The 12925-nt window shown below is 45.7% G+C and overlaps 1 protein-coding gene across 1 annotated transcript; it reads right to left on the bottom strand.

Annotated features, from left to right (window-relative positions):
- Window positions 1-670: 670 nt before the first annotated feature.
- On the bottom strand, window positions 671-12839 carry TMED8 (transmembrane p24 trafficking protein family member 8). The gene is made up of 6 exons (XM_074996714.1): window positions 12586-12839; window positions 10059-10137; window positions 6973-7102; window positions 5881-6022; window positions 4277-4573; window positions 671-3204 (listed from the first exon to the last, which is right to left on the bottom strand). The coding sequence occupies exons 1-6, from the start codon at window positions 12800-12802 to the stop codon at window positions 2987-2989; spliced, it is 1083 nt and encodes a 360-aa protein (XP_074852815.1). The 5' UTR covers window positions 12803-12839; the 3' UTR covers window positions 671-2986.
- Between the last annotated feature and the right edge of the window lie 86 nt (window positions 12840-12925).

Here is a 12925-nt window from a genome sequence, read left to right as displayed (position 1 = left end):
GCTGTAAGCCACTGGCTCACTGGATATGCTGCTAGAGGCTTGAATGAAGTATCTTAATAAGACTAAAGGCTGATTTATTGACTTACTAAGAACAATTAGTGAGGACTGCACACCATTCCTAAGAGAAGCAGCTCTCAGTCATTCATATTTCATATAGTTCCTTGGTGACAGGGTCACCAACATGTTCACATTACTTGTGAATAAAAGATTAAAGAAAGCATGACTTATCCAGGAAGCTGGAGAACTTTCATTATTGTATATTAAATATTCTCTACATACAGCTGTTTAGTGCTTATGAGGAGTACAAGCTGCTCCAGTGAAATATCAACAATGAAGGAAGAGGTGTCTGGGCCCTTTTATTCCAGTTAGCAGCAGACATGGTTATAGGCATAAATGACGCAATAAGACCGTCTGTATTTCAGAAGGCCAGGACTGAACACTGGGATTGTCATACACTGTACAGTGTGACTTAGTTAAGGACTATTTGGAGCAGCTGCCAATTACCTAAAAAAGTCAGTAAGGAACTAGTCCAATTGTCTCCAGAATAAATTGTTCCCCTGCAGTCGGTTCTAGAACACTGGCCCTGAATAGACCTCTCCAAATGAGAATCAATGATATCAGTGTCATTATGTAGTGTGTGTGTGTGTGTGTGTGTGTGTGTGTGTGTGTGTGTGTGTGTGTGTGTGTGTGTGTGTGTGTGTGTGTGTGTGTGTGTGTGTGTGTGTGTGTGTGTGTGTGTGTGTGTGTGTGTGTACACGTACACACACAGGTCAGGGGTGTTTTTCTTATTTACTGAAGTCCTGTTTCAGACAACAGCCAGTAGTCTAGACAGTCAATCAAGTATCCTTGTCTTTCAGAGGCATGCAGGATCCTCTAAAATATGTAGCAAAGGCCCAAACATGTAGCAGTCATGAAGCATTACATAGCAAGGTGGGGGAAAACATGGAGACTGACAAAATATTTAAGGGGTGGGGCAGGACACTGCTCCACATTTGTTTTTTAGGAAGTTAAGAGGGATCCCTTGCATTAACTGTTCAATCCCTAGTGGAGCAATTGTGGAAGAAGGCAACCAGAGTTAGGTACCTTCCCTGGCAATTCAAAGAGAGCTTGTGGAGGAAGCAGGCAATCCTGCCCAAGCAGTTAGGGATCAGGGAGAGAGGAGCCCATGCCCAGACTACTCAGAAGGGAAAGAAGGGGCCGACTCTAAAAAATATCCTGCTTCTCTTCCTGCTTGCAGAGCCCCTCCACTGATGCTACTTGGAATTAGAACCTACTTGACATTCCAGTTCCTCCTAGACAGAGTCACTCTGCTCTTCACTTCACACCCCCTCTCTTCCTGGGAAGAGTAAAAGAGCTGCAGCTACTCCCACCTTACTTCTGTGCCTCATAACAGGAGGAGCAGGCTTGCTCCTCACCTTTCAGATTAACAGTTGTGCTCCCTGCCTCCTTGCTCTTCTGGGGGGGGGGGGGGGCGGGAAATCACGTGGGTGCCTGAGCCTATGCCGCCTTGTCCTCCCCACCCGCTGACACATCAGACTGGCATTGCTGCACAGCAATGTAGCTCACTCAGCTCTACTTCCCTGACCTACCCATTGCTCCCGAGTGCCTAAGCAGGCAGAGCACATAAAAAGAAGGGCCTGAATAAAGACGTATGGAATCACGAGAGAATTACCTGGCTTCTTTGAGCAGGGGTCAGACTTGATGTCCTCCTAAGGTCCATTTACAAGTCTATGATTCTTAGGAGGGCGACATCTTTGGCTTTATAAACCCCACACTAACTCCACCGACGGGGGAAGTTATATCTGCACAGATGGGCAATATCTGGAGAGGGTCAAACTGGAATTTCACCAAAATCATCATGCACAAAGCCACTCTGCCTCCAAGCAGAGGCCCCACGGACGAAGCGAGCAGCTATCTTGAAGGGGAATGTTCTTGAATAAAAATCAAATAAATACTCATTCTGAATCTTGAAGAGTTTTAAATAAATGCCCTTAAAAACACAGATTAACGTGAGCCTTGCTTATTCCTGCCAAGATCTGAAAAGAAGCAATGGCATTAGTGTTCAGCCATCCCCTGAGGCGGGCCATGGGGTTCCATTCCTCCACGTGCTACGGGTTAGCAGTGATTTCAGGGACTCAGCTCTGAGCGGGTATATGAGGGAAAGGCTGATCCCACAGGAGACTACAGCTCAAATTTTCCCACATCTGAAAGAAACTTTTGTTGGTGACGGGAGTTTCACGCCTCCCCACAATCTCCCCATCCACTCTGGTATCCCTTTCCTACAGTGATTTTCCTATTAATGACCCCTGCAAGGCTCCAAAATATAGGTTTCATGCAACTGGGTCTGACACTTGTGACATGACATGACTACACCACCATATATGGGGTCAGAGAAGGCAGGGTGCAATCCAGGTATCTGGCCAGATGAGTACTCAAAGAGATTAATGGAGGTCAAGATACTGTATGAAGAGTAACAGTGTAGACAGGATTCAGCTGGAGAGTGGCTGTGGTTGAGGTGTCTTTTCCTCTTAGCAGAGGATGTTTGGCAGTCTCCCCACAGTGATCCAAATGTAGCCAGAGGGGGCAGGAGAGTTTAAGGATTTTTTTTTTCTCTTCTTTAAATAAAAGGATATTTTCAGCTTCTGGTTTTACAAGTGCAATAGAAAGAAACTGCTGTCACCTGAATCTGCACTTTGACAATTTACTGGCTGAAATGAACAGTCCCAACCTGATGCCTGCATAGAGCAGGCTTCCTGAAATTTGGAGCCAGAGGCATTGCCTTTGGATGACTTGAGCTACCACAGCTACCCTTTTCTTTGAGGAAGCTGGGCGGGAGAGGGAGAAAACCTGTTCTTATCAAAAGAAGAGCAGAGAGCCAGGGGTCTCACCCAGCCATAGGGCAGTGCCAGTTGAAGGGTGCCAGTCCTGGCTGGCAACCTGCTCTGCTCAGTGTTACCAGCCTGCTGTCCCTGCTCCCTCCACTCCTTCAACTTGTGTAATACACATGAAAGAAGAGTGTCTTGTTGCGTAGGAGAGAATAGGAATTGTCAAATTTGAGCAAGTAGATGCCCTCGCCTGGATAGTCATGGGTGCCTGCATGCACATCCCGGTGGCTGTCCCGCCGATATACAGGCATTATCTCCCCATAGCGGTTTCGCACGTAGCTTTTAGCGCCCCTCTCCACATCTCCAGCAGGGGTGAGTCCTGAGTGGGAGAGAGGAGACAAGCAGAATCAGACAAAGCAACACAGAGGGGAGATTATCAGTAAGGCACGGGCACCAGACAGGGACGTGAGATCTGGGTAATGAAGATTGGCTGAGATACACACCCTGCTCAATGCACAGCCCACAGTCATAGGGACTTGAGAGATGCACTCTTTGGAACTGACACTGGGGAGATAGTTTGAATTCCTCCCACTTCTTCCCTCCTGGTCTGTTTCCCCCAGCAGACACTTTCACATGACAGTTTCCTCAAAGTGGCCCAAAGCTAGAGACAAATTGACTGTGGGTGGAGGAATGCAATGGAGAGATTCACCTCTGGCCTTGGCCTCTGTCTTCCCTTCTATTTCTCCCACAGAATTCTTCCCAGTGGGGTTTAATTTCAGTCATTGTTGGTCCTGAAGCTCTCTGAACCTTTTACGCTATATAAATGGCAAACAGGGGCAGAACTCCCTCTGCATGCAAACAAGAGCCACTGATTCAGTTAGAAAAATACTACTCTCCACTCCAGGAATTGCATCAGCATCAAAATCTGTTAAAGAGGATGATCAAAACGTTAAGTTAAAGTCTCGTACTCTGACCCCGTCACAGGTTAGAAAATGATCAAGTGATGGAAAACAGGGTGGGAGCAAGTGATCAGTTTTCACTATACAAGGATGTGTGGCATTATTGGTGAAGCACACTCCTCAAGGAGTGGAGAAGAAGAGCAGTCATTAGGAATGTCTTCTCCTGGTGGCCTAGTTTGCGATTCTGAAAGGCTGCACTGTTTCCTGTAAGCTGTGCACTTGTGCAGCCACTCAGAAGAAATTCAAATGCCTGCTAGCAGATTAGCAGAGTGCCCACATCTACATTTTGTGTTTTTACTGTTGGTGCACATGCCTTAGTGCACATAAAAACATTCTGCACATGGATGGAAAAGATTAGAGGGAACACTGTCTGCAGTCAATACTTAAGTTAACTAGGCAAAAGTGATGAGGAATTACAGCACCTGGTTTAGATACCTGGCCACCTTGGTGATGAACACAACATTAATTTCTTTTGTAAAGTTCTGAACTGACCTTCAATCTCATCATCTTCCTCTTCATCTTCCTCATCGCTTGATTCGCTGACCTGCACAGTTATGGCAGTACTGGTGACAGTAGTCCAGTCAAAATAGACCCCAAAGCCAATGTCATAATCATCTGTCGCAAACTCCCAGCAAACACGCTTCCCATCTGGGTGTGTTGGCACCCGGACTGTCACCACTTCACCCCTTTTCACCACCATCCGTGCATTCTTCTCTTTTTCCATTTTGGCTTTGAATTCCCTTATCTTGCAAGTGGTCCATGTGGAGGGTGGAGCCAGAGGAGGGTGAGCTGAAAAATACAAGACAAGTTGCTTATCACTGGGTCAAAAGCCAACCATCTGCTAACGAAATGACTGTTCCTCATAGAGCTCTTGCAATCAGATAGACTGTCAAAGTTAGATACAAGTCTATGCGAAAATTCCATCCCATCAAGTGCATTGCACAATGCTCCAGTACCTCAGTTCTACCTACAGCTTACCTCTGCTGCTTCCATAGATGCCCAACAGTGGCAGACAGAGTTAATGGGCATCGCAGGATGATGCCACAGCCTAAGCAAGCAAAGATAAACCATCTAGTATCATGCAGAAACTGCCTCCTCCTCTGATTCAAGCCTATATAATTTAATCCAACATTCATAAGAATAGAGGAGTAGGTGGAGCTCAGAGAGAAGAGAGGGTCAGAACTGTTCCTGTTCTATCACCAGCCTCCTTCTATTTCAAACATTTCCAGAAACATTCAAGAACCCCTCAAACACCTTGGGTATTTGGCCAATGCCCTATTTATCTTAAATCTATTCTTTTCCAGGCCACAATCTATTATCAGTCTTACAGGTCATTTGTCTGTAGCCCTTTCTCCCACAGAGTCTTCATGTGTGGTGGGGAAAGGGGAGAGAGAACAAACACATTATCTGACACAAACATGTCCTCCTCTTTTCTGCCTGTTCCTAGGTTTCTCTGTGGCCTGATAGCTCAGCCTACCCATTTACCTGCCCTGACACACAGCAGGAGCCATTCCCTTCTAGATGCAAAGACATTAGTCCCATTAAATAGTATATGAAGTAACATTCAGGCTTTGACAGGAGAAAGACCCTCACCAAGGTTCTTGCTCTCTGCCTCCTACCAACGAACATTATCTTAGCCGCGTTTGTGTATTAAGATTTATAAAGAAATAAGGGCTTGTTTTTAAACTGCTTTACCTACCAATGTTTCAGTAGGTGCATGCTCTAAAGAGGTGGGTGTCAACAAGGGGATGAGAGACGGTCCCACATGGGAGGTTAGGTACTCAACAGCAGTGAGAGTGCAGAGCACTGGAGAAGGTATAAAATACTAAGTGATGTGATGCGGCCAGGAGCTACTTGAAGCAGTGACTTGTTCTGGGTCCCACAGCAAATCAACGTCAAGTCTGGGAGTACCATCCATAAGTCCTGAATGGGAGTCCCTGAGTCCAGGTACCAAGCTGTTCTCATTGGAATGAGAGATGGCAACATCTACTAAACTGCTTCTGCCCCCGCTACTGAAGAAGAGAATCAACAGTTCCAACTTTGCTGCCACATGAGCTCTGTGTATATAAAGAAATTATTACCATCAAAGTCCTCACCTTTTCTCTGCTCACCCAAGAGGTCTGAAGTCTCCATCTCTGCAGAGAGGATATCCACTGCACCTGTATGTTCTGACTGTATCATGAGAATATCCCCTGATCCTTGTGGGGCATGATACTTGGTCATTCGCATTATGGCTTCCTGCATAAATCACATAAGAAAGTGCCTCAGTGGTTCTGGGTACTCCAATGGGATTTTAAATGGTCAGCTATCCAGGAAGAAGGAAGAGGCATTTCCTTGAACTCACATCAATTTCCCACTGGGTTTCTGCTAAAAGTGTAAAATATTTACTAAATAATTGACTGGTTCAGAGGACTGTCTCCAAAAGTGAAAAACCCTAATCAAAAGCTGCTCTGTGCTAGCATCCTCTGGCCTACACAGGAGCCATCACCCCCCCACAGAGGGGAAAGTCTAGCTACTTGCACTGCCTCAAAGTTGCAGGCTATCATTGCTCTATTTGTCAAAGGATTCCAGATCTATCTGGATGCTCTCTTATGCGCTGAAGCTTCTCCATGTCTAGGAGCCAGTCCCTCTAGTTCTCACAGACCTTAGACAGGAGCCACAATGAAACAGATGCCTACCATGAACAGTCGCCCAACTAACGCAGAGCTTCCAAACCCCCTCTCCATCACCACATGGGCAGGTACAGAATTTATGGAGGAAGACTATTATCGCACAATGTCTCTCTGAAGCTGTATTTGAAATGACGATTATCCGTTTGTTCCCTGAAAAAACTGGGGCAGCAACACGTCTTCACTACCTCCTCACAAAAGTCTATATTAGTTGATTTCAAATCAACAGGCACTCCCTGAAGCTCTGGGGGAGGGGAACAATAGTTGAGATTAATTTTTAAGTCTTAGTAATGATAGAAACAGAGGGAAAAGGGACTGGTTCAACACACAGGGAGATACACACATACTCGGCATTTTAGATGTTAGACTGTCACTCCTATTACCCCTATGATTCAGGAATAGCCTTACCTACATACTCAGAGCCCCAGCTCCCCACATTTATAGGCTCAGCAGCAGATGGGAAAAAGAACTACAGCTGTTGGTCTCTCCTTTCAGAAATCAAAGTTGCAAGTCACCTACCTCGCTAGGGGGCTGGATCTGGTCAGCCAGCTTCTCTCCTTGTCCGGCCACATCCTGGTCCTCTGAGATACTATAATTTTTCATAGAATCCTCTGCATCACGCACACTTGCAGGTGGTCCAATCTGCGGCCTCTCAGAGAAAGATATCATGTCATTCAGGATGTGTGAAGAGCATGAGAAATGGGGACAGGTGGGCCAAGGACAGCCAATAAATCACCCCATACCAGAGGGAATGAAAATAAACTCAAAGACCAGACTTCTTTAAGCCAGCACTCACTGCATTATAGCAAGAAGTCCTCTTTCAACCAAGTTGTGTTTTCAACCCTAGGTGGCAGTCTCTTTACCTCAACCAAGCCAGAGTGAGGAAACTCTTATAAATCCTATTTATAGTCAGGTAGGTAGCAGCAATTCATTCTAGCTGAGTGCAGCCACATTCCCATCACAGAATGGCTACTTTGCTAATGCTGCACTGATGGTAGGGATCGGGGTAGCATCTCCGCAGGAAGTAACTCTCTCCCTGCTAGTCACTGGATGGCATCTATATATGCTCTTCCCCCAGACCATCTATATCAGACTGAAGATCTCAAAACAGATCAGATTTTGAGAACACTCATCACACCCCAGAACTCTACTCTGATAATCCACAAGTGGTAATATGGAGGATCCCTCCCCCTCAGTTTCATTCCTGTGCCACCTGTACATGATGCTGAATCTGGAAAGCCATAAGATATGCCATGGTAACAAAGTAACAGTCATAAATGCAGTACTACGACCTCTCCTGAAAAGGAAATAATGGGAAAAAGAGAGAGAGAGAGAGAGAGAGAGAGAGACACCTTTCAGTCCAAGCTGGAAGGATGCAACAGCAACAAAAGACAGAGCAGCAAAGCAATAACCTCCTGCATGTATGTTTCCTAGTCTTCTTCACATACAGAAATTATCTGATAAATTACTACATCACAGCACCCCAGCCCATCCCTGAAAAAAAAAAAAAAATCAATTATCCCAACTGAAATTAAATAATCCTAGTTCCTAATGAGATTAAAGAATAAACCTTAGTCTTGGGCACTAAATGTAGCTTTCATGAAAAGCAACATAAACCTTGCAGGAACAGAAATAATGGCGTCTAAAAACAGACATTCACCTTTGCCCGCAGCAATGGAAATCCAAACCAGCCCTCAAATCAACACCAGGCTAGCTCTATGCAAAGCGTCAATGGTGGAAAGCAAGCTTTCAGTTTTAGGGCTATGAGGTGCTTTCCATAACGCAAGGAAGGGTTGTTCCAAGCTACACTGGAACTGTCTAATAATAAACATACCAGCCCAGACCAGGGCTGATAAGAGACTTTGCTGGGCCATGGGGGAAGTCAGCTCCATGCCCCACCAAAGGGGTGGGGCGGTCAGCAGAGGGGCAGGGCTGGGGGCATAGCTCTCTCTAGCTCGCCCTTCAGCATGGCTGAGGCCATAGAATGCACACTGCTGGAGGTCCCAGTGGCAATTAAAAGGGCCCAGGGCCACTGCCAAGTTAGCAAGGCGCCCTGAGCCCCTTTAAATTTCCAGGCCCCAAGACACCTGCCCCCTTTGCTCTCCACCATCCCCTGGCCCAGATGTTTTCTGTACTGTTTCCATAAATAAAGAGGAAGCTGGAAAGAAGGACAGGTGTGACTCTGGACCCTAGAACAGGAAGAGGGAAAAACCCTAAGTTTGCCCAACCTCACTTTTGTGCTAGAAAGGGCATGCCCCACCAACAGTTTCTACTAGAATAGTGGTTCTAATGAGCTGGCCATCAGGATACAGAGGTAATCCTGCTAGGTCACTGGGCAAAAGAAAGCTTTAAGTATTTTGTTTATAGCCATCCTGTTGGGAGCCTGAAACCAAAATCTGAACTTATGTACCAATACCTTGCACTGTGTTTTGTTTTCAAATCAATATGCAGACGGCACAGACCAAGAAGGGTATCAAACTAGTTCTACCACACACGCTACCTCACAGGACCCAACAGGTCAGGTTCACAGGGTTTTCCACAAGGTGCTGGAAGTCACTTTGAATTTTTTTGAAAAAAGAACATTGAAGGTTCTGGATATTGTGAAAAGGATGAAAAGTGTTGCACAAAATGTGAAAGCAAATTTAAGAGAACAATACCAGTTGGCTCTTTCTTCAGGCCTTTTTCAATTCACACTCCACTGTCTTCCTTTCTAAGAGCTCAGACTAACACACACATTTTTCAGGAAACAGTCATACACGATTAAAATTTGGGCAGTAAATAAAATGCCAACCTACCCCTTTCTTCGAAGAAAATTTAGCTATGACCAAATCAGACTGAAACAAAAACTTGTTTGGAGCCAACTGGGATGCCACACAGTCTCTGTGCGTGAAATTGTAATTATGAAAGCAGCAGGAATCTCAGCCTCTCCTACATTGCAGATTTCATTAGCATCAAAGCCAGGATTATATTAAATTGTTTTTTGTGCGAGGGATTTTTAAAAGAAGAAGAACACTGATGACTAGTGAGACCTACAGTCTGACCTACTTAATTCATCTGTTTGTGAAAGTCTCTCTGTATGTCGGAGTGCGAGAAGTTTAACGCAAAAACCTCAACAGGTATAGAGAAAAGCCCACTGCATGCAACTCTAATGTGCATAAGCATCCCAAAAGAACCCAAGATATATGCAGCCAAATGCTTACACCAATAAAACAAACAGCTGATAATTTAGGGTATAAAAGATATTGGGAGGGGAAAGAAAAACATCAGCAAAAAGATAGGTTTCCTGTGCCACTTTCTTGGAGATTAGATACAGTGAGACTAAGTATTAAAGACACCCTTCATCAGAGCTCAAATTCCTGTTTTAAGTCAGTTAGCTCTGCCATCCAAATAGCCCAAGGTGAGTCCTGGGTTACACTGCACTATTTTATAAGCTTTACAATAAGGTCAAGTCAAACAGAACAGCTCTTCCAATATTTTCTACTTTGTACAGAAAATGCATGTCTCCAGTGTTCTGGAAAGGGACAGCTGCCAGTCACCACTAACACAGAAGGAAGTGGGGGGAGGAACATTTAATGTTGATCATCACACACTAAGATCTTTCTTACCTGCACTGTGAGGCCTCGGTCTCTGATGAGGCAACTGTCTGGGATACAGATTCTGGTTTTGAGGCTGAATCTTCATTCTCTAGCAATGGATAGAAGATGGAGAGAAGATGAAACAGCATTTGACCTTTAAGAATGTGCAGACAATAAAGCAAACTCTACATAACATCCAGAGTCAAAGCCATGAAGCCTTGAAGCCTAAAGTTGGGCCTGACAATTTTTTGTATTATATGTTGCCTCCCTTTGTTCTTAGCAGCATATGATTCCAATGCACGCTCTACAGTCTTGTTGCAGAATTCCTTTACCCATAGAAGACAGTTAACCGAGTACTGATAGGCTCCCAATTTCCCACATTATTAAAGCTACATATTACAGTAGGACTTCTCTTACTTATTTTTATACATGGAGTTTAGTGTTAGTGAAAGACAGCAGATTAACAGCCCCATATATCATAGGCCTCTGATCCACAGAGCAGGTACAGTCCAGGCAGCATACCCTATTGCCAACATTCTTTACCTTCAGACCCAGAGAGGCTGCTTCTAAAGATGAGAACAAACTCTAGTCTAAAGCCCATCCCTCTATTCTAGAAGAGCAGGGAAGAGAACAGATCTGAAGTTCTGAAGAACTAGAAGAGGTCACAGATATTACTGGGTTTAGATATTGTAGCAATAAAGTATCTTATGCAGAAATGCCTCCAACAGAATAGAGAGAGAGAGAAGGATACATCTTTTATTGGAGAAAAAGACAAGCTTTTGAGCTTACACGGAATTCTTCTGAAGATCTGAAGAAAAGCTTTGTAAGCTTTAAAAGCTGGTCAAACTAAATATGTCTTCACACATCTTGTATCTCTGATATCTGTAACCAAGTTAGTTAAATACCATCTAACAAAATAAAGAAGTTGAGACTCAGACAGCAAGGTGTCAGTGTAAGAATATTTCTCCCACACATAATAATCTTAATAGAGTTGGAAGAAAAAATTGCAAGGTATGCACTGAAAGATGCTAGATATATGCTCTGCACCTGCTTCAAAAGTCTAGACTCACAGGCTCTTCAAATCTGAGAGGCCCAGCATCTTAGTTAGCTTCTTGAGATCATACATGGAATAGTCAGCAGCTCTTACTACATCCAACTCCATTCCTGCTTAGGTACCTTCAATTCACATCAGCTTTTAAACATTTTTCACATCTATGGTACATTTTAGATTATACCACTGTGCTAAGCAAAGATTTAATAAATCTCAAACCCTGGGAGAAAGACTGGATTACTAGTCATATTTTATAAACAAAAGAAGAGGCAGAAAGGAGAAAACTGACTTGCTTGATGTTATGAAGTAAATCAGTACAAAAATATGGTTAGAACCAGGAATCTCAAGTCTTAATGCTATACTACACCAATACTCCGCTATAAAAAGCAAACAAATACAGACTTAATTGGCTCCCTGTAATAAACTGTATTGTTTCAGTAGACAAAAGATTGCAATGGAGTCATTACTGGTGCCTAAAGACCAAAGACCTAGGAACTTAAGCAAAATCACTCTCTCCTATGTGAAGCAATGGTTATGCCACAGTATATTTTGCTAAATATAAAGCAGTGGGTACTCTAGAGAGCAGAGAAACAACCCAGTACCCTCAGGGATAGCAGCTGTTGGAAACCAACTACGGATAAACAACTTTATCAATCAACAGAGGTAAGTGAAGCTTGGTCTGTAGCATAACTGGAGTGCAAACGGACTACCTTGGTATTGGCTGTAACTCTTTTAACCCCCGCTTGAGAAGCTCCCAGCCCACCCTCCCTATGTAGCCTCATCTACAAAGGCATCATCCGAGTGCTACTGGAACCAAATTATAGTGATGATGGATATTCTTGTTAGCAATATCCTTCTCCTAGGTTGTGGACTGAGATTCCACCAAATTATTTCACCCTGAACAGCTGACAAATGAGAATGAGTTCAGTTGTTATTGACCTAGAGGGGATTTAAACTGGATGGTCTAGGGGCTCTACGGATATAGCTATGCCATCCTAGGCTAGATTACACAGTGTAGACATACCCTTTAAGCCTAAGTAGTCAGCAGCAGCTTTAACTTCTTCCCACAGCCCCGGTTCTAAGGAGGCTACAGAAGGCTGGAAGAGGCAGCTGCAGAAAACGCAGCTTTCCCAGCAATACCATATCTGGAGTGCAAACGGGCTACCTTGTTATTGGCTGTAACTCTCTTAAGCCCCCTTGGGAACATCCCAGCCCACCCGCCCTATAGCCGCTCCGTGGGGCACACGGGCCTTGCATTTCCGTGGCTGCCTGGCAGGCACCACAGACACCGCCCTAGGAGAGAGCGGGCGAGCCAGGAGAGGAGAAACACTGTCAACCCGGGAGCCTCTGGCGGGGGGCGCTGCTGGGCTGCCACACCCAGTCCCAGCAAGTCTGCGGGTGCCCCTCCGCCGCGCCCGGCAGCCCTACCCCAGCAGCTCCGCGCTCTGAGCGCAGCGGCCAGGGCAGCCGGACAGCCCGCGCCCCCGCTGTACCACCCTCAAGTACCTGGAGCCTCAGAAGGCGGCACGGACGGTGAGCAGCGGCCCCGCTCGTCCCCGGACTCAGAGCAGCGGCGGCCCCGCTCGTCCCCCTCGGACTCAGAGCACCGGCGGCCTCCCGGCTCCCCAGCCGCGGGAGGGTCGAAGCAGGAGCCGGCTGCGGCTGCGGCCACCGCCACCGCCACCGCCACCTCCACCTCCAACTCCAACTCCAACTCAGACATGGGCAGCCAGTGAGCGGAGACGAGGAGACGGAAAGTTCCGAAGCTGCCAGAGGCGGATGCGGCGGCGGAAAGAGCCGAGCCTGGGGCGGAAAGGAACGAGGCCAGACGTCCTGCAGCCCCGCG

The sequence above is a fragment of the Carettochelys insculpta genome, chromosome 6 (genome assembly GCF_033958435.1).
Source record: "Carettochelys insculpta isolate YL-2023 chromosome 6, ASM3395843v1, whole genome shotgun sequence".
Lineage (NCBI taxonomy): Eukaryota > Metazoa > Chordata > Testudines > Carettochelyidae > Carettochelys > Carettochelys insculpta.
Note: the sequence above shows the minus strand (reverse complement) of the source record. Positions and strands in the feature narration are given on the sequence as shown.